Source organism: Salmo salar, chromosome 02, assembly GCF_965601325.2.
Source record: "Salmo salar chromosome 02, fSalSal1, whole genome shotgun sequence".
NCBI classification, from domain to species: Eukaryota; Metazoa; Chordata; class Actinopteri; order Salmoniformes; family Salmonidae; genus Salmo; species Salmo salar.
In genome coordinates this window covers 47,129,732-47,151,772 of record NC_138292.1, presented here as the reverse complement: position 1 = coordinate 47,151,772, position 22,041 = coordinate 47,129,732, and the positions used below count along the sequence as shown (strand labels likewise).

General features: G+C 45.9%; 1 protein-coding gene across 1 annotated transcript in view; it reads left to right on the top strand.

Moving 5' to 3' along the window:
• The window catches only part of LOC106584161 (transforming growth factor beta-2 proprotein-like), a 33,625-nt gene extending 27,704 nt beyond the window's left edge, over positions 1-5,921 (top strand). Inside the window, exons 3-7 of the mRNA XM_014169098.3 lie at positions 1,538-1,670; positions 1,785-1,895; positions 2,967-3,135; positions 3,507-3,660; positions 3,915-5,921. Of these exons, the coding sequence (XP_014024573.1) occupies positions 1,538-1,670; positions 1,785-1,895; positions 2,967-3,135; positions 3,507-3,660; positions 3,915-4,073 (726 nt within the window). The 3' untranslated portion in view covers positions 4,074-5,921. The remainder of the gene's footprint in view (positions 1-1,537; positions 1,671-1,784; positions 1,896-2,966; positions 3,136-3,506; positions 3,661-3,914) is intronic.
• Positions 5,922-22,041: the final 16,120 nt, after the last annotated feature.

Sequence of the window (22,041 nt, the reverse complement as noted above, 5' to 3'; positions counted from 1 at the left end):
AACAGCTGTCATTTTCTGTTAATTTCCCAACTATTCTACAAGTTCAATCGCCACAGTTCATCGACACCCAGCAGGTGATGTACATTATGGTGTGTCTATTCCTTTAGCCTTTACTCAACCACTCCATACTATATACATACTGTATCTTTATTAGCACATCTGATACAGCATGAATAATAATATGGTGGTATTCCACAAATATACTACTTTTGTTTTTTTAAGTTTTACCACTTCAAACCAGTATGAAATAGATTACTAAATGCTTACCACTAAATGACTACATGCCATACTTGAGTGTACATGCGTACACACACACACACACACATTATGAAGTTCAGCGTGGGCCTGTTAGAAATGTGTGAGTCAGTAGTGTCGGGAGCCGGGCGGCTCATGGATCAGTCCAGCGTTATTTGTGAGTGGAGAGAGGAGTGTGGAATGCAGAGCGGTGATTTAGACCCGGTGCTGAGTCTCCGGGTGGCTGCGCTCCGGCCCAGCCAGCCCAGCGTCTACTGCCTCCACACGGTGTAGGACCATCGGCACCAGCCCATTCCCAGGGCGTGGTAGTGTTTATGTCCAGCCAGGGGAATGACAGGTGGCCTAAACACAGCTCAACATGGAGGATTTTCTCACGCGAACACAGGCGATTGAAAGCGTGTGAGGGAGGACAGATAGAGCCGGTGCAACCAGGGAGAGTTTCTCCAAGGAGATCAACTGATAACCTTCAGTAATACATTCAAGTCGTGCTGTACTTGAACTGGACAGCCAAAACCTTACACTGACGTGTGTAGTTCCACACACATTCAGATACAGAGTGAAATTGAGCGTATCGCAATTATGTATTTTTCACAGATACAGTGTTAATATACATTAACTACTAGGAAGATTCTCTCTTTACCATGACTGTTGAGGAGTGATCGGGCCCTGAGATGGTTCACTCGCCAGGGCCTAGTGAAGACTAGCCAGGGACTTGAGGAAAGATAGCTAGGGCCTAGATATGTTGAAGTAAGTGACCATCCAGGTAGATGGGCCCCAATGTCTGTCTCTCATCTCAAGGGTTTGTAAGTAATTAGCCCCAGTCTCTGTAGGCTTACTTTCCAGAGATTTTGACTAGTCTCAACCTCTCTTTCCTTTTTCTCTCACTCTCTCTCTCTGCCCCTCTCTCGCCTTTCCCCTACCTCTTCTCCCTCCCTCTCTTGCTTCTCTCATCAGGCTTCCCTGTAGCAGCAGTAGATCTCAGTGGTGTAGCAGACAGTGGTGGAGTAGAGGAGCAGTGTTTCTCACATTAAGGAGAGCATGGCCAACATAAACACATGGTTATGAAGGACAGCAGAATAACAACGCTCTGTCCGGCATCTGTTTCCGGGCCCAGCTCGGCTCCTCTAGACCTGCTCAAACGATCGGGGCTCTGATGGCAGTCTTGGAGACTGGGGGGACCACTACTAGACCCGAGTAACTGAACCAGGAGCGACTTCTGGGACTCTTACCAGAATTTCCCTCCAGGTTGTTCTCATACATAGGACATGTGTTGTTTCCACAGATTTTGAGTCACAAGGACCTGGCGTCCCCGACGCAGCGCTACATTGACAGCAAGGTGGTGCGCACGCGCACGGAGGGAGAGTGGCTGTCTTTTGACGTGACAGAGGCAGTCAGTGAATGGTTGCTTCACAGAGGTAGGACGCAGAGGTTTTGACTTCCTATACTACAGCTGAATCACTGATCATACATGATGCTGAAATCTCATTGGCCTGTTGTATATGAACAATCCTGTCTATTTTTCCCCCCAGACAGAAACAGTGGATTCAAGATCAGCTTGCACTGTCCGTGCTGTACGTTTGTGCCCTCAAACAACTACATCATCCCCAATAAGAGTGAGGAGCTGGAAACCCGCTTTGCAGGTATGTATTGGACAATACATGTGTGTTACTCTACAAGCATACAGATGCTATCTTAATTTGAGTAGTTTCTCACAGCAGGAAAAGAATCCTGCAGAAACAGTAAATGTGAATTATGAACATTTTTGAAGGGGTTGATACATTTTTCATTCGGGAAAATCAAGTCTGAAATTTTTAAGTGGAAATGAAAAACTTTAGAAGCCTTGAACACTACAGTTTGCATTTCCTGCTGTGCAGGAACATTTTCTGTGACAAGAGTGATCAAATAAAGATAGAATATCTGTATATTGAGAGATAAGTACGTTATATTTTACTTTCATTCATATGTAGCTAACTGACATGAATAGTTATGCAACAACGTGTTTGGCAAGTGTACATGTGCAGTAAGTAGCTGTCACGGTTGTCGTAAGAACGGGACCAAGGCGCAGCGGATGTTGAGTTCCACATATTTATTACAAAGTGAAACTTTAAGCAAAGGCAAATAAATCAATAAACGAACAACGAAACGTGACTACATGGTGCACATGCACAAACACAAACAATATCCCATAAACACAGGTGGGAATAATAGCTACTTAAATATGATCCCCAATTAGAGGCAACGATTACCAGCTTCCTCTAATTGGGAACCAAACCAAAACACCAACATAGAAATTTTCAACTAGAACACCCCCTCGTCATGCCCTGACCTACTACACCATAGAGAAACAAGGGCTCTCTCTCTATGGTCAGGGCGTGACAGTAGCAGATATGCATTTTGTGGGATTCACTAGTACAGATGATTTTGAGTGTGTCCAAAATGGCACACTAGTCACTATATAGTGCACTACTTTTGACCAGAGCCCTATGGGTCCTACACAGATGTTCTATCTTAATATGATCACTCTGTTGTCGCAGAGAATTTTCCTGTGCAGCAGGAAATGCAAATTGTAGTGTATTCAAGGTTTTAAAAAGCTTTTAAAATGTGTCATTTCCACTTTAAAATGTCACACTTGATTTCCCCTAACCCCTAACTTGATTTGACATTGTATGAACATGATGGATTTTGATGATATGTATGTGTGTGATTGACAGGTATAGATGACAGCTTCCACCACAGCGGAGACCTGAAGGTGTATAGGAAGCGGCGCCACAGCGCCCAGGCTCCACACCTGCTCATGATGCTGCTGCCCTCCTACCGCCTGGAGTCCCAGCACAAGAGCCACCGCTCCAAACGAGCCCTGGACGCTGCCTTCTGCTCTAGGTACTGACCCATAATGACCCCTACTGACCCCACTGATCCTCACATGACCCCGACACCACTCTGCTGGCGGGAACTCCACACACACACAAGCATGTGTGCATGCACACTCACATCTAATAGACACTGTACATACCTAGTAAACAGTTACCTCCTTCACTAGCTCACCCTCTCAGTGGTGCACACACACTTGGCAGTTGTTCTTATTGCAGAACTCTCTCTGCTCACAGCTATGCATGTATTCACTCTCTCTTACACACACACACACACACACACATACAAACACACACACACATACAAACACACACAAGTGTGGCTCCCACAGAACCGTATCCATCCCTCACTCCTAACTCTCTCTGTCTTCCTATGCACAGAAATGTCCAGGATAACTGCTGCTTGCGGTCGCTCTACATCGACTTCAAGAAGGATCTGGGCTGGAGGTGGATCCATGAGCCCAAGGGCTACAATGCTAATTTCTGCGCCGGGGCCTGTCCCTATCTATGGAGCGCTGACACCCAGCATTCCAAGGTGAGAAGTCAAGGGTCAAAGGTTAAATAATCCAAAGGGATTGGTTTAGAGCCAGCAGAGGTCAGAGTGGTAGTAGAGCAGTGGTGAGAGTAGCAGTGTGGAGTAGTGGTCATTGTGGCAGCATTGTGCAGTGGAGTTCTTCTGAAGATCGTCGCATTCCTCTTTTTTGTTTTTTTGATAGTTTCACAGCAGGCCATTGCCTTTGTCAACATCAAGCCTCATACTTGACCTCTGTGTGTGATTCTTCGCTTCAGGTGCTAGGCCTGTACAACACTATCAACCCGGAGGCGTCAGCATCGCCCTGCTGTGTGTCTCAGGATCTGGAACCTCTCACCATCCTCTACTACATCGGCAAGACCCCCAAGATAGAGCAGCTCTCCAACATGATCGTCAAGTCCTGCAAGTGCAGCTAGGAACTGTGCATATTCAGTCACACACACATGCATACACACGTGTATGCACCCACCCACCCACACATATAAATACACATACTGTACATATACACATACGCACATTCATCAACAAACACATACTGTACATCCACACAGTCAGTCACACTATTACTCTCCTGCACTATTGTACAGACATATTTGATCTCCTACAAGCACAAGTGGAAAAGGTGCTGAGCAGATCTAGGTACAGAAAACATATCTCCCGAAACATCCATGCACACACACACACACACACACACACACACACACACACACACACACACACACACACACACACACACACACACACACACACACACACACACACACCCGCAGCTGTGGCTTTTGTACAGGTGTGCCTGTGTTTTTGTGTTTAGAAAGGCCCTGTTAACATGCCTCACCTCACACACTTGTCACACAAAGACGCAAGAGTACGGCAAACACTGGAAAAAAGTATAAGTGTCTATATGTGAAATAATACGTCTGAGAAACAAAGACGACCCCCCCGGTTTCAACATTCAAAGCCATCTCCTTGATTTTGTTTGTCTTGTTTTGCATCCTTTTGAAACTATTGTCATTTTATATTTTGTTTAGATTTTTGATAATTGTATTGCCTATTTAATATCCAGTGTTTTATGGTTAGCACCCAACGCGTTTTCAACTCTCTCGGGAAGTGGTGGATGAATCCACTTCCCAATGTCAGTTTACTAATATGTTATAACATAGTAATGTTACAATCGCATCCCATATGCTGTTTATATGTGCTGTAACAGCCACTTAAGGCAGAAAGAGGCTAGGAGACTGTGAGAGAGAGACAGAGAACAAAAGAAAATAAGCACACCTAGCATGCCTACCTTTTCAACAGAGACTCATCCTCACACGGGCATACTCATAAAAAAAAAACACACAGACCCATCCCAAACCCTGCAGCAGGCAACATATTCAAACTCTGCTGGAATGAACAGTAATGTTGAGCTCTGTTTACCTTGTGCATTGAATCTTGAATGCTTTAGGAAGCCCAACAGTGATTCCATCAACTACACAAGGTATGTCATCATAAACACACGTTTAAGATTTCTGTGGATATGTTGGATTGTTCTGAGTAGAACAGGGTTGTCCTTGTCTATATGATGCAGTGGTATGGGAATGTGGAGGTATATTAGTTAGCGAAGTATAGTAGTGGTGTAGTGACAATTAGAGAGAAGGGATACAATAGGTGAGAATGGACAGTAGATGTGACCTGGTTCAGAGATTGTCCATGAACCTTCGAGACCATTCCATTAGGTTTGAGATTACTTTAGGTCAGAGGTCAAAAGGTCATATTTACAGGTGTGCAGTAGTTGTTACAGACACCAGCGTTGTATCTGCTCATTTGCATCCGAAAAGCTTTGTCTCGCCCGCCTCCCTCAAAGTGTAAAGCCATTATTCAGTCATAGGTTTTTGTCCTTTGTAGGAATAAAAATTGTTGGATACAAAGAATTGCACTGACGCTATTTTGATTCTGTTTTTTATTTTTGTATTTTTTATTAGTCGTTACTTCCCCCTTATTAAATGAGGAGTGTTGATGATGTGACTTAGAGCAGGAAGTGTAGGTGACACTACCCCGCCCCTAACCCCACCCCCCCTTTGGGCACCCGCGCCAGTGGACTTCCTGGAAAACCAGGAAGAGGAGCGAGGCACCAATATTGTCATGATAGAGCTATTATTTTTCGTTGTTGTTGTTTATGATGATTATGTTTTTGTTGTTGTTGACCCACTATGATGTATTGTAACACATTATTGTTGTTGTACTCTAGTGGTAAATAAATTATTTAAATTACAAGGGAATAACGCAATTTGCCTTTTCTTTTTGCTGTTAATCTGTGTTAATCGAAGCGTGATATAAATGTTATCAAACCTTGAGAGAGATGTTGAGAAAGAAGTTTCAAAAACAAATTTATTTGCCACTCCCATTGAGCAAAACAATAACAGTATGATTTTCTTATGCTGCATGAGTGGGCTGTCATTTTCATCTCCAACACAAGCACTGAATGCATCTCTCTCTATTTCTTACTGTGAAAAGCTATGGAGGTAAGCTAGAATGGCACGTTGTTAGTACTCCATGAATGTACATTTACAGTATTTGTCAGAATTGAATAACTCTCCAGAAGAGTAACTGCCAGAGATGGACTGAGAGAAGGGAACGAAAGGGAGTCTGCAGACGAGGAGGAAAGAAGAGGGAGTGTGTGCACAGATAGGGTGCAGGAAAGGAAAGAAAGATGGAAGGAGTATGAACAGTTTTAAAAGGACGTGGGAGGTTTGAGTCGGTCCGTTCTGGTATGACGCTTCTCACCTTGACAGTGAGAGGGAGACAGGCAGGCTGCCCAGGTAGAAATATGACATGGCAGATATCAAAGTAACCGCTGAGATAAATAAAGACAGTGTGGTCCTAGGTAGAGCTGGGCTTTCTGTGTGGTAACTAAGGAAGACACACACGCACACACCCTCTAGGCCAACCTAGTGCCTGGCTCCACTCTAACATGTCTCAACATCTCTGCTGGACCCAACGAGACTGGCATCATCTGAGCCTGAACCAATGGGGGGGTCAGTTCTATTCTCAAATTATCAAGTTGGATACGACTGCAGTGTTCAACACATCGTTCTCAATGCATTTTATTCACGCTTTGAAAACCATAACATCGGGTGTGAGGGCCGTCACCGACCCAGAGGACTGGGTGATCTCGCGCTCCAAGACGACGTGAGAAAGGTCTTTAATCAGGTCAACACCCGCAAGGCCGCGGACCCCGACAGTATTCCAGGCCGTGTTCTCAGAGCATGTGCAGAACAGCTGGGAGGCATATATACTCACGGTAATTTTAAACCTCTCCTTGTCTGTAATCCCCACATGTTTTAAGATGATCACAGTCATTCCTGTTCTTAAGAACTCTAAGGCTTCATGTCACAATGACTACCGCCCTGTAGCACTCACTTCTGTAATCATGAGGTGCTTTGAGAGGCTGGTTATGGCACGCATTAACTCCACCATCCCAGCTACCCTAGACCCACTTCAATTTGCATACACCCCAACAGATCCATAGATGCCGCAATTTCAGCTGCTCTCCACGGTGCCCTCACCCACCTAGATAAGAGGAATACCTATGTGAGAATACTGTTCATTGACTACAGCTCAGTGTTCAACAAAATTATACCCTCCAAGCAAATAGGTTGCAAAGAGATGGCAAATAGGTCTGGCTGTACAACCGATTGGCAAACATACTGCAAATTGAGAATTCATGTGACTAAACTGAATAAAAAGAAGAAGAAATTACACTCTGAAACAAAGATAAATTACATAAAGAATGATAGTATAAAGCTTTGGAGCACCTTAAATGAAATTTTGGGCAAAAAGGTAAACTCCGCTCCATCATTCATTGAATCAGATGGTTCCTTTGTCACAAAACCCACTGATATTGCTTTAAAATTGCCAAAAAATGTAAGATCTCGTACAACGCTGTGTATTACTCCCTTCACAGAACAGCGCAAACTGGCTCTAACCCGAATGAAAGAGGAGTGGGAGGCCCCAGTGCACAACTGAGCAAGAGGACAAGTGTCTAGTTTGAGAAACAGATGCCTCACAAGTCCTCAACTGGCAGCTTCATTAAATAGTACCCGCAAAACACCAGTCTCAACGTCAACAGTGAAGAGGCGACTCCGGGATGCTGAACTTCTAGGCAGAGTTCCTCTGTCCAGTGTCTGTGTTCTTTTGCCCATCTTAATCTTTTATTTTCATTGGCCAGTCTGAGATTTGGCTTTTTCTTTGCAACTCCGCCTAGAAGGCCAGCATCCCGGAGTGGCCTCTTCAGTGTCTTGGAATTTTCTCGCATGGAAATACCTTCATTTTTCAGAACAAGAATAGACTGACGAGTTTCAGAAGAAGGTTCTTTGTTTCTGTAATCGAACCCACAAATGCTGATGCTCCAGATACTTAACTAGTCTAAAGAAGGCCAGTTGTATTGCTTCTTTAATCAGGGCAACAGTTTTCAGCTGTGCTAATATAATTGCAAAAGGGTTTTGTAATGATCAATTAGCCTTTTAAAATGATAAACTTGGATTCGCTAACACAACGTGCCATAGGAACACAGGAGTGATGGTTGCTGAAAATTGGCCTCTGTACGCCTATGTAGATATTCCATTAAAAAGCTGCCATTTCCAGTTACAATTGTCATTCACAACATTAACAATTTCTACACCGTTTTCTCATCAATTTGATGTTATTTTAATAGACAAAAAAATTTTGCTTTTCTTTCAAAAACAAGGACATTTCTAAGTGACCCCAAACTTTTGAACGGTGGTGTATGTGTTCTTGCTTTACACCCCCTGCTATATTGTGGATAAAGAGTTACCTGCCTCACCAACAAAATCCAGGTAGAATCAGGAATTCCCCAGGGCAGCTGTCAAGGCCCCTTACTTTTTTCAATCTTTACTAACGAGTAAAGCCAGTGTGTGTGCGGATGACTCAACACTATACACGTCAGCTACCACAGTGACTGAAATGACTGCAACACTTAACAAAGAGCTGCAGTTAGTTGAATGGATGGCAAGGAATAAGTTAGTCCTAAATATTTCAAAAACTAAAAGCATTGTATTTAGGACAAATCATTCACTAAACCCTAAACCTCAACTACATCTCGTAATGAATAATGTGGAAGTTGAGCAAGTTGAGGTGACTAAACTGCTGGGAGTTACCCTTGATTGTAAACTGTCATGGTCAAAACATATTGATACAACAGTAACTAGGATGGGGAGAAGTATGTCCATAATAAAGCGCTGCTCTGCCTTCTTAACCTGTTAGGGCTAGGGGGCAGTATTGACACGGCCGGATAAAAAACGTACCCGATTTAATCTGGTTACTACTCCTGCCCAGTAACTAGAATATGCATATAATTATTGGCTTTGGATAGAAAACACCCTAAAGTTTCTAAAACTGTTTGAATGGTGTCTGTGAGTATAACAGAACTCATATGGCAGGCAAAAACCTGAGAAGATTCCATGCAGGAAGTGGCCTGTCTGACAAGTTGTGTTTCATCTTGGCTCTTTTTATTGAAGACTGAGGATCTTTGCTCTAACGTGACACTTCCTACGGCTCCCATACGCTCTCAGAGCCCGGGAAAAAGCTGAACGATATCGAGGCAGCCTCTGGCTGAAACACATTATCGCTTTTGGCAAGTGGCCGATCAGAGTACTATGGGCTTAGGCGCGTGCCCGAGTTGACCCCATGCTTTATTTTCTTTCGTCTGTTTACCTAAACGCAGATTCCCGGTCGGAATATTATCGCTTTTTTATGAGAAAAATGGCATAAAAATTGATTTTATACAGCGGTTGACATGCTTCGAAGTACGGTAATGGAATATTTAGACATTTTTTGTCACGAATTGCGCCATGCTCGTCACCCTTATTTACCCTTTCGGATAGTGTCTTGAACGCACGAACAAAACGCTGCTGTTTGGATATAACTATGGATTATTTTGAACCAAACCAACATTTGTTATTGAAGTAGAAGTCCTGTGAGTGCATTCTGATGAAGACAGCAAAGGAAATAACATTTTTCTTATAGTAAATCTGACTTTGGTGAGTGCTAAACTTGCTGAGTGTCTAAATAGCTAGCCCTGTGATGCCGGGCTATCTACTGAGAATATTGCAAAATGTGCTTTCACCCGAAAAGCTATTTTAAAATCGGACATATTGAGTGCATAGAGGAGGTCTGTATCTATAATTCTTAAAATAATTGTTATGCTTTTTGTGAACGTTTATCGTGAGTAATTTAGTAAATTCACCGGCAGTGTTCGGTGGGAATGCTAGTCACATGCTAGTCACATGCGAATGTAAAAAGCTGTTTTTTGATATAAATATGAACTTGATTGAACAAAACATGCATGTATTGTATAACATAATGTCCTAGGGTTGTCATCTGATGAAGATCAAAGGTTAGTGCTGCATTTAGCTGTGGTTTGGGTTTATGTGACATTATATGCTAGCTTGAAAAATGGGTGTCTGATTATTTCTGCTGACATAATCTAATGTTTTGCTTTCGTTGTAAAGCCTTTTTGAAATCGGACAGTGTGGTTAGATAAAGGAGAGTCTTGTCTTTAAAATGGTGTAAAATAGTCATATGTTTGAAAAATTGAAGTTTTTGCATTTTTTAGGTTTTTGAATAACGCGCCACGGGATTACACTGGCTGTTACGTAGGTGGGACGATTTGGTGCCACCTACCCTAGAGAGGTTAACAACACTATCAACAAGGCAGGTCCTACAGGCCCTAGTTTTATCGCACCTGGACTACTGTTCCATCGTGTGGTCAGGTGCCACAAAGAGGGACTTAGGAAATTGCAATTGGCTCAGAACAGGGCAGCACAGCTGGCCCTTGGATGTACACAGAGAGCTAACATTAATAATATGCACGTCATTCTCTCCTGGCTCAAAGTTGAGGAGAGATTGACTTCATCACTACTTGAATTTTTGAGAGGTATTGACATGTTGAATGCACAAGACCACACAAGACATGCCACCAGAGGTCTCTTCATAGTCTCCAAGTCCAGAACAGACTATGGGAGGTGCACATTACTACATAGAGCCATGATTACATGGAACTCTATTCCAAATCAGGTAACTCATGCCAGCAGTAAAATTTTATTTAAAAAAAACCAGATAAAAATACACCTTACGGAACAGAGGGGACTGTGAAGCAACAGAAACGTTAACACAAGCATACAAACATACAATAACATATGCACTATACACACTATGTACACATGGATTTTGTGCTATAGATATGTGGTCTACACCTCCCTTTGCAACTGGATCCTGGACTTCCTGACGGGCCGACCCCAGGTGGTGACGGTAGGCAACATCACCTCCACCACGCTGACCCTTAACACAGGGGCCCCACAGGGGTGTGTGCTTAGTCCCCTCCTGTACTGCCTGTTCACCCACGACTGCGTGGCCACTCAAGACCAACACCATTATCAAGTTCGGTGACGACACGACGGTGGTATGCCTGATCACCAGCAACAATGAGTCAGCCTACAGGGAGGAGGTCAGTGACCTGGCAGTGTGGTGCCGGAGTAACAACCACTCCCTCAACATCAGCAAGACCAAGGAGCGGATTGTGGACAACATGAAATGGGGGGGCAAGCACGGCCCCATCCACATCAATGGACCGACAGTGGATTAGGTAGATCATTTTCAATTTCCTCGGTGTCCCAATCATTAAAGACTTAAAATAGTCCAACACACACGTACAGTCGTGAAGAAGGCGCGACTGTACCCCCTCAGGAGGTTGAAAAAGTTTGGCATGGGCCCTCAAATCCTGAAAAAGTTCTACAGCTGTACAATTGAGAGCATATTGACTGACTGCATCACCATTGGTATGGCAATATCACTGCCCTCGATTGCATGCCGGCTACAGAGGGTTGTGCGGACAGCCCAGTACATCACTGGGGCCGAGCTCCCTGCCATACAGGACCTCTATATCAGGCGGTATGAAAAGAAGGCCCGGAAAATCGTCAAAGACCCCTACCACCCAAGCCATAGACTATTTTCCCTGCTGCCGCATGGCAAGAGGTACCGGTGCATCAAGTCTGACACCAACATGCTCTTGAACAGCTTCTATCACAGAGTTTACCTTGTATCACAGAGTTTAACTTGTATCATAATTGACCTTTTATTTCAACATCTCTATGCACACTCACAGGTCCCTACACACTCACACACATTGTCACACACAGTCTCACAGAAACACTCACTCCATCATTTGCTCACTCACAAATAATATGCACATGCATTTGACTGTACACACCCACACCCTCCCTCACATGCAAGCTGCTTCTACTCTGTTTATCTTATACAGTGAGGGAAAAAAAATGATCCCCTGCTGATTTTGTACGTTTGCCCACTGACAAAGAAATGATCAGTCTATAATTGTAATGGTAGGTGTATTTGAACAGTCAGAGACAGAATAACAACAAAACAATCCAGAAAAACGCATGTCAAAAAATGGTATAAATTGATTTGCATTTTAATGAGGTAAATAAGTATTTGACCCCTCTGCAAAACATGACTTATTACTTGGTGGCAAAACCCTTGTTGGCAATCACAGAGGTCAGACGTTTCTTGTAGTTGGCCACCAGGTTTGCACACATCTCAGGAGGGATTTTGTCCCACTTCTCTTTGCAGATCTTCTCCAAGTCATGAAGGTTTCGAGGCTGATGTTTGGCAAGTCGAACCTTCAGCTCCCTCCACAGATTTTCTATGGGATTAAGGTCTGGAGGCTGGCTAGGCCACTCCAGGACCTTAATGTGCTTCTTCTTGAGCCACTCCTTTGTTGCCTTGGCCATGTGTTTTGGGTCATTGTCATGCTGGAATACCCATCCACGACCCATTTTCAATGCCCTGGCTGATGGAAGGAGGTTCTCACCCAAGATTTGACGGTACATGGCCCCGTCCATCGTCCCTTTGATGCGGTGAAGTTGTCCTGTCCCCTTAGCAGAAAAACACCCTCAAAGCATAATGTTTCCACCTCCATGTTTGACGGTGGGGATGGTGCTCTTGGGGTCATAGGCAGCATTCCTCCTCTTCCAAACACGGCGAGTTGAGTTGATGCCAAAGAGCTCTATTTTGGTCTCACCTGACCACAACCCTTTCACCCAGTTGTCCTCTGAATCATTCAGATGTTCATTGGCAAACTTCAGACGGGCATGTATATGTGCTTTCTTGAGCAGGATTTCAGTCCTTCATGGCGTAGTGTGTTACCAATTGTTTTCTTGGTGACTATGGTCCCAGCTGCCTTGAGATCATTGCCAAGATCCTCCCGTGAAGTTCTGGGCTGATTCCTCACCGTTCTCATGATCATTGCAACTCCACGAGGTGAGATCTTGCATGGAGCCCCAGGCCGAGGGAGATTGACAGTTATTTTGTGTTTCTTCCATTTGCGAATAATCGCACCAACTGTTGTCACCTTCTCACCAAGCTGCTTGGCGATGGTCTTGTAGCCCATTCCAGCCTTGTGTAGGTCTACAATTTTGTCCCTGAAATCCTTGGAGAGCTCTTTGGTGTTGGCCATGGTAGAGAGTTTGGAATCTGATTGATTGATTGTTTCTGTGGACAGGTGTCTTTTATACAGGTAACAAGCTGAGATTAGGAGCACTCCCTTTAAGAGTGTGCTCCTAATCTCAGCTCGTTACCTGTATAAAAGACACCTGGGAGCCAGAAATCTTTCTGATTGAGAGGGGGTCAAATACTTATTTCCCTCATTAAAATGCAAATCAATTTATAACATTTTTTACATGCATTTTTCTGGATTTTTTTGTTGTTAATCTGTCTCTCACTGTTCAAATACACCTACCATTACAATTATAGACTGATAATTTCTTTGTCAGTGGGCAAACGTACAAAATCAGCAGGGGATCAAATACTTTTTTCCCTCACTGTATCCTGTTGCCTAGTGCCCTTACCCCTATACATATCTACCTCCACCACTTCAGTATCCCTGCACATGTAAACATGCTATTGGAACTGACTTCTTAAATATTTCCTGCATATAAACTCAGCAAAAAAATAAACGTCCCTTTTTCAGGACCCTGTCTTTCAAAGATAATTCAGAAAAATCAAAATAACCTCACAGATCTTCATTGTAAAGGGTTTAAACACTGTTTCCCATGCTTGTTCAATGAACCATCAACAATTAATGAACATGCACCTGTGGAACGGTCATTAAGACACTAACAGCTTACAGACAGTAGGCAATTAAGGTCACAGTTATCAAAACTAAGGACACTAAAGAGGCCTTTCTACTGACTCTGAAAAACACCAAAAGAAAGATGCCAGGGTCCCTGCTCATCTGCGTCAACGTGCCTTAGACATGCTGCAAGGAGGCATGAGGACTGCAGATGTGGGCAGGGCAATAAATGGCAATGTCCGTTCTGTGAGATGCCTAAGACAGCACTACAGGGAGACAAGACGGACAGCTGATCATCCTCGCAGTGGCAGACCATGTGTAACAACACCTGCACAGGATTGGTTCATCTGAAAATCACACCTGCGGGACAGGTACAGGATGGCAACAACAACTGCCCAAGTTACACCAGGAACGCACAATCCTTCCATCAGTGCTCAGAATGTTCGCAATAGGCTGAGAGAGGCTGGACTGAGGGCTTGTAGGCCTGTTGTAAGGCAGGTCCTCACCAGACATCACCGGCAAAAACATCGCCTATGGGCACAAACCCACCGTCGCTGGACCAGACAGAACTGGCAAAAAATGCTCTTCACTGACGAGTAGCGGTTTTGTCTCACCAGGGGTGATGGTCGGATTCGCGTTAATCGTTGAAGGAATGAGCGTTACACCGAGCCTGTACTCTGGAGCGGGATCGATTTGGAGGTGGAGGGTCCGTCATGGTCTGGGGCGGTGTGTCACAGCATTATCGGACTGAGCTTGTTGTCATTGCAGGCAATCTCAACGCTGTGCGTTACAGGGAAGACATCCTCCTCCCTCATGTGGTACACTTCCTGCAGGCTCATCCTGACATGACCCTCCAGCATGACAATGCCACCAGCCATACTGCTCGTTCTGTGCGTGATTTCCTGCAAGACAGGAATGTCAGTGTTCTGCCATGGCCAGCAAGGAGCCCAGATCTCAATCCCAGTGAGCCCGTCTAGGACCCGTTGGATTGGAGGGTGAGGGCTAAAGCCATTCCCCCCAGAAATGAACTTGCAGGTGCTTGGTGGAAGAGTGGGGTAACATCTCACAGCAAGAACTGGCAAATCTGGTGCAGTCCATGAGGAGGAGATGCACTGCAGTACTTAATGCAGCTGGTGGCCACACCAGATACTGACTGTTACTTTTGATTTTGACCCCCCCTTTGTTCAGGTAATGTGTACCTTCCATTCCATTTCTGTTAGTCACATGTCTATGGAACTTGTTCAGATTATGTCTCAGTTGGTGAATCTTGTAATGTTCATACACATTTTTACACATGTTAAGTTTGCTGAAAATAAACGCAGAGGACGTTTCCTTTTTTTGCTGAGTTTAGTACGCTTAGTTACTTTATTGTGTATTTCATATTTCTTATTCTTATTTCTCGTGTTTTTTTCCTAGTAATACATTGTTATTGATTATTGCATAGTTGGGTTTTTTTGTTTGCAAGAAAGGCATTTCACTGCACTTGTGCAAGTAACATTAAAACTTGAAACTAATAAGTTGCAATATGGGTTATTCAATTAACTATTTACATACAACTATTTATATATAATATGCAACAATATATCACCAACTACAGTACACAACAACCTTATCACTCATAGTCAAATATTTGCAAACCAATTCTTAGGCACGTGTATAGGATACCATCCATAGTAGTATTATGGTCTTTATGGAGAACGTAGGCTGTTGAGAATAACATGTTTTGAAGCTAAACGGGAACTTCCTGGGATTGAGACAGAGTTGTGCTTGGAAAGATAAATGCTCCACTAACTGATGATGTCACAGTTCACAGCAGTGCAAAAATCACTGAACAGTATTGAGTTTATTCCAGCAGTCCCTCCCTGCCCACCCCAATAATTCCTAAGCATCAAGATGGCATCATAATTACTCATAGGAATTATTGTCAAACGGAGGACAACAGAGTGACTAACCGTTTAAACCATTAGAAATAATCATTTTTCTTATAAAATATTAGATAGCTTTTCGATCAATGCAAGACCTACAGTAGCTAAAAACTTCTAGCCTGTTATGGTTGGGAACACTTTAATGCAACTTCCCATATGTATCCATTCATAAAGTCTCTATAACAGCTACATAAGACATTATAACATCTGTCATAGGCAGTCATAAACATGATAAACAATGGCACAAATTACCAATGGTTGATAGGTACAGTGCTATGGGATTCAACTGAGAAACACTAACACACAGCTCAGGGAGTATAGTGCTCTTGGGCTTTAGACATTGAGCAGTGAACACCATAGTCTAACTAGGTTGTCGTTTTCTTCTTTGTTGTGATTCTTCACATCGCGTCTTACTGTGTCCAGGTGTGGCCTCTCTCTCAGGGTTTGTAACATAGGGGGAATGCTGGAGATTTCACATGCACTTCTGAGACACCGTTTAATGTCTTATCTGCTTCTCAGCTTCCTCCCCGCTGACACACACATACGCAAACGTATACACACATGCACACTTGTCTGCTCTAAATACACGCATGCATATGCACATACACGTACGTACACATTCAATCTTTCTCACACACGCGTATACACACATGCATTATTTGTCTCTCTTACACACACACCCATACTGCACACAACCATACTGCACACACCACACACTTTTAGATGTCCACAATACCTCAGAAGTGTTCTCCCTCTTTGGCATTCATGCACAAACACAGAGTGAAAGCCTGAGAGTATCCAGCAGATCAGAGCGAGGGGTTTGGGGTGAAAGGGCTCCTCGTCCTGAGGGAGTAAAGCGATTTGGTGATTCAGCCGCAGCTGGCGGCACACAATAATATGAAATCAGAGCGAGGCACTCTGAACGGTGACATCAGCATGAAGCAATGCACAGGCCCTGATTATCACAGAGAAAATCTCAGGCTACTTGTCAAAAAATGTATGTCTGATGACAGTTTGTGTGTGCGTGTGTGTGCATGCGTGCTTGCACGTGTTCATGCGCGCGCGCATGTGTGTGCTTATATTGCTACCCTAATCCCCCAAAAAATGAAAATCCCCAAAAGTCCCCACAAGGATAGTAAAACAAGGAAAATTCTCCCTCGTGGGTTAGAGGTTAAAGGGAAACTTCACCGCTAAACACTACTATTTGGAATGTTTTTCAGTCTACCTACATAATTATGAGTGATGAGAGGTGTTTCAGACATAATTATCCACCATAGCAGTATGATCTAAAATTGAATGGAGTCATGTTTTGTAGCAATTATGGTGGCCTTTGTTGTGTGTCGCCGATTACACAATCACACAAGTAGCGCGTAAATATGGTTGTCCTTGTTCAATAGAGCATTGAACTTGTCTCAACGATGTTCCCGTCTGCCACAACATGCAAACTGCAGTCTGACAGCTATAAAAAGGCAGGATTTTCAAAACGGGGCGGACAGTTCTTACTGGAGAGGGTCACAGCAGACCCCATGGATCGTGTGTCTGTGACAGACCATCGAAGTTTCGATGCAGATATGGATAGAGGTGTTTTGGAGACGTTCTTCAGAACGTGAGTAAGTTGAGTAAGTTGTTTTGAGTCAGTTGAGTAAGTTGTTTTGCTGTCAGTAGCTAGCTAGCAATATAAGCTCTCTTTTCACGAGGCAGTGTTGTGCAGTGCAGTGTAATTTCGTGACTGAGTCGGCCGTAACAGGGCTTGCTAGTACCACTTCAAGCCAAGCTAGCCAAGTTGAGCTAGGTAGCTTTGTTTGCTATACCCAAAATGTACTGTAGCCTAATGTTATAGCTAGATAGCTAGCTAACGTTATTAGCTAGCCTAGCTACCCTCAGTGCATCTTATTAGGAGATTCTTATTAGCAAAACTGGAGAAATGTTTTGATGATGATGAAGATGATGACGACGACGAAGAGTAATGGAATGAGTTTGGTTTTATGACACACATTAGTCTTTGAGTAACTATACCTGTATTTTGTAGCTTAAGTGTGTCTGTGAGATGTGTAATATCATTCATTGTGCTGCTACAGTAGGAATAGACAGTACACAACGATTGCTCATGAAAGTCTAATAGCGTTTAATTGTCATTCTCGTACAGGCAATATTGTTTGGTGGCCTACGGATTCTTTTTGGAGTTAGTTCTATGTGGGGAGAAGCGAGGGACAGGACACCCTTGCCTGTGTGTGTTGTTGGGGCCATTCAACCCTCACACGATGGACAGTATGTTGGATACAAATAAGATGTGAAATCTCCCATTGTATCAAAGTGACTCCGAACACCTCACTGCACCCACCAAGCACAACATATGCAAGTATTCCCTTTGTAGAACTGTAGTATTTATTATAGGCGTTAGAAGAATATTTCTGGTCATGCATTTATTTTACATTTTTTTATTTCACTTTTATTTAACCAGGTAGGCTTGTTGAGAACAAGTTCTCATTTGCAATTGCGACCTGGCCAAGATAAAGCAAAACAGTTTGACATGTACAACAACACAGAGTTACACATAGAATAAACAAACATACAGTCAATAATACAGTAAAAAAAAGTCTGTAGCGGGGTGCGTAATTGGCGGCAGAGAAGTCAGGCGCAGGAGAGCAGAACTGGGTAATCACCGGAGATTTATTAAGCAAAACCAACGGCAACCAGAACAAAAAGATAAATGGGCACAAAATAACCCGAAGTGCGCTCACGGGGAACGTGCACAAGCACTACAATAAACAATCCCACACAAAGACATGGGGGGAAACAGAGGGTTAAATACACAACAAGTAAATGAGGGGATAGAAACCAGGTGTGAGGAAAACAAGACAAAACAAATGGAAAATGAAAAGTGGATCGATGATGACTAGAAGACCGGCGACGCTGACCGCCGAGAGGACCCGACTTAGGCGGAAGTCGTGACAGTACCCACCCCTTGACGCGCAGCTCCAGCAGCGCGCCGATGCCGGCCTCGGGGACGACCCGGAGGGCGAGGCGCAGGGCGATCTGGACGGAGACGGTGGAACACCTGCTGCATTGAAGGGTCCAACACGTCCTCCACTGGAACCCAGCACCTCTCCTCCAAACTGTACCCCTCCCACTCCATGAGGTACTGAAGGCCCCTCGCCCGACGCTGGCGCAGCACGGCCCACTGGAGGTGAACATGGGCAGCGTCCCATGTCTCCTCCACACACCTGAACCAGTCGTCCACCGCAGGAGCCTCGGTCTGACTCTGATGCCAAGGCGCCAGAACCGGCTGGTACCCGAGTACGCACTGGAAGGGTGAGAGGTTAGTGGAGGAGTGGTGGAGCGAGTTCTGAGCCATCTCAGCCCAGGGCACGAACGCTGCCCACTCCCCCGGCCAATCCTGGTAATACGACCGCAGTAACCTGCCCACATCCTGGTTCACTCTCTCCACCTGCCCATTACTCTCGGGATGAAACCCCGAGGTGAGGCTGATCGAGACCCCCAGACGTTCCATGAACGCCTTCCAGACCCTCGAAGTGAACTGGGGACCTCGATCAGACACTATATCCTCAGGCACCCCGTAGTGCCGGAAGACGTGCGTAAACAAGGCCTCCACAGTCTGTAGGGCTGTAGGGAGACCGGGCAGAGGGAGGAGATGGCAGGACTTAGAGAACCGATCCACAACAACCAGGATCGTGGTGTTTCCCTGTGAGGGGGGGAGATCGGTAAGAAAATCCACCGACAGGTGCGACCAAGGCCGCTGTGGAACGGGTAAGGGGTGTAGCTTCCCTCTGGGCAGGTACCTAGGAGCCTTACACTGAGCGCACACCGAGCAGGAGGAAACATAAACCCTCACGTCCTTGGCCAAAGTAGGCCACCAGTACTTCCCAGCCAAACAGCGCACCGTCCGACCGATCCCAGGATGACCAGAAGAGTGTGACGTGTGGGCCCAATAGATCAACCGGTTACGGACAGCAGACGGAATGTACAGACGCCCAGCGGGACACTGGAGGGGAGCGGGCTCTGCATGTAACGCCTGCTCAATGTCCGTGTCGAGCTCCCACACTACCGGCGCCACCAGGCAGGAGGCCGGGAGTATGGGACTGGGATCCATGGGCCGCTCCTCTGTGTCATACAGTCGAGACAGTGCGTCTGCCTTCACGTTCTGGGAACCTGGTCTGTAGGAAAGGGAAAAAACAAAACGGGTGAAAAACATGGCCCACCTTGCCTGGAGAGGGTTTAGTCTCCTCGCTGCCCGGATGTACTCCAGATTGCGGTGGTCAGTCCAGATGAGGAAAGGGTGTTTAGCCCCCTCAAGCCAATGTCTCCACACCTTCAGAGCCTTAACCACAGCCAACAGCTCCCGGTCCCCCACACGGTAGTTTCGCTCCGCTGGACTGAGCTTCTTCGAGAAGAAGGCACAGGGGCGGAGCTTCAGTGGCGTACCCGAGCGCTGAGAGAGCACGGCTCCTATCCCAGCCTCGGACGCGTCCACCTCCACTATGAACGCCAAAGAGGGATCAGGATGGGCCAGCACGGGAGCCGAGGTAAACAGAGCCCTCAGGTGACCGAAAGCCCTGTCCGCCTCAGGCGACCACTGCAAACTTACCAGGCCCCCTTCAGCAGTGAGGTAATGGGAGCCGCTACCTGACCAAAACCCCGGATAAACCTCCGGTATTAATGGGCAAACCCTAGGAACCGTTGCACTTCCTTTACCGTGGTGGGAGTCGGCCAATTACTCACGGCTGAAATGCGGTCACTCTCCATCTCCACTCCCGAGGTGGAAATGCGGTACCCTAGGAAGGAGACGGACTGCTGGAAGAACAGGCATTTCTCAGCCTTGACGTACAGGTCATGCTCCTGCGCACCAGGGACACATGCTCGGCGAGTGTAGCGGAGTATATCAGAATGTCATCAATATACACCACTACACCCTGCCCGTGCAGGTCCCAGAAAATCTCGTCTACAAAGACTTGGAAGACTGATGGAGCGTTCATCAACCCGTACCGCATGACGAGGTACTCATAAGGCCCTGAGGTGGTACTGAACGCCGTCTTCCCCTCGTCTCCCTCCCGGATACGCACCAGGTTGTAAGCGCTCCTGAGATCTAATTTGGTGAAGAAGCGCGCCCCGTGCATTGACTCAATCGCTGTGGTGATGAACAGTAGCAGGTAAATGTACCTCACCATGATCTGGTTTAGACCTCGATAGTCAATACACGGGCGCAGACTTTCCACCGTGGTAGCACCAACGGAGTCCCCTACACACCTCCCCGAGCACTCTCGCGACCACCCCGTGAGAGCCCTCTGTTGCCATGAAATGGTGGGGTTTTGACGAGCCAACCAGGGAAGGCCTAGTACCATGGGAAACGCAGGAGAGTCAATGAGAAAGAGACTGATTCTCTCCTCATGACCTCCCTGCGTCTCCATGGCCAGGGAGATGGTGGCTTCCCTGATTAGCCCGGACCCTAATGGTCTACTATCCAGAGCGTGAACCGGGAAAGGTCTAACCACAGGAATAATGGGGATCCCTAAACTAAGAGCTAAACCTCTGTCGATAAAATTCCCAGCTGCGCCTGAATCGACGAGCACCTAATGCTGGGAATGCCGGGAAAACTCAGGGAAACAAACAGGTGCACAACAGAGGACTCTGGATGAGAGTGGTGCAGACTTACATGCTGACTCGCCTCCCAGAGGGACCAACCCGGCACCGACCGGCAGTGTGCCCTCTGCGGCCACAGATGGTGCATGTGAAGGCCCCTCCTCCAGCCTCCCTACGCGCAACCCCTCCCAACTCCATGGGCACCAGAGCGGAAGTGCTGGGAGATGGAACCGACAGAGCCCCCTCAGGACGTCCACGGGTGACGAGCAGGTTATCCAACCGGATGGATAGATCCACCAGTTGGTCAAAAGTGATGGTGGCATCCCTGCAGGCCAACTCTCGTCGGACATCCTCGCGCAGGCTGCATCGATAGTGGTCGATGAGGGCCCTGCCGTTCCATCCTGCTCCGGCGGCCAAGGGCCGGAATTCCAGTGCGAACTCCTGTGCACTCCTCGTCCTCTGCCTCAAATGGAAGAGCCGTTCCCCCGCCGCTCTTCCTTCGGGCGGATGGTCAAAGATGGCCCGGAAGCGGCGGGTGAACTCCTCGAAGTGGTCCAACGCCGCGTCTTCCTCTCCCCACACGGCGTTTGCCCACTCCAGAGCTCTCCCCGAGAGGCATGTGACGAGGGCGGACACTCTCTCCCTTCTTGAGGGAGATGGGTGAATGGTGGCCAGGTATAGGTCCAGTTGTAAGAGGAACCCCTGGCACTGTGC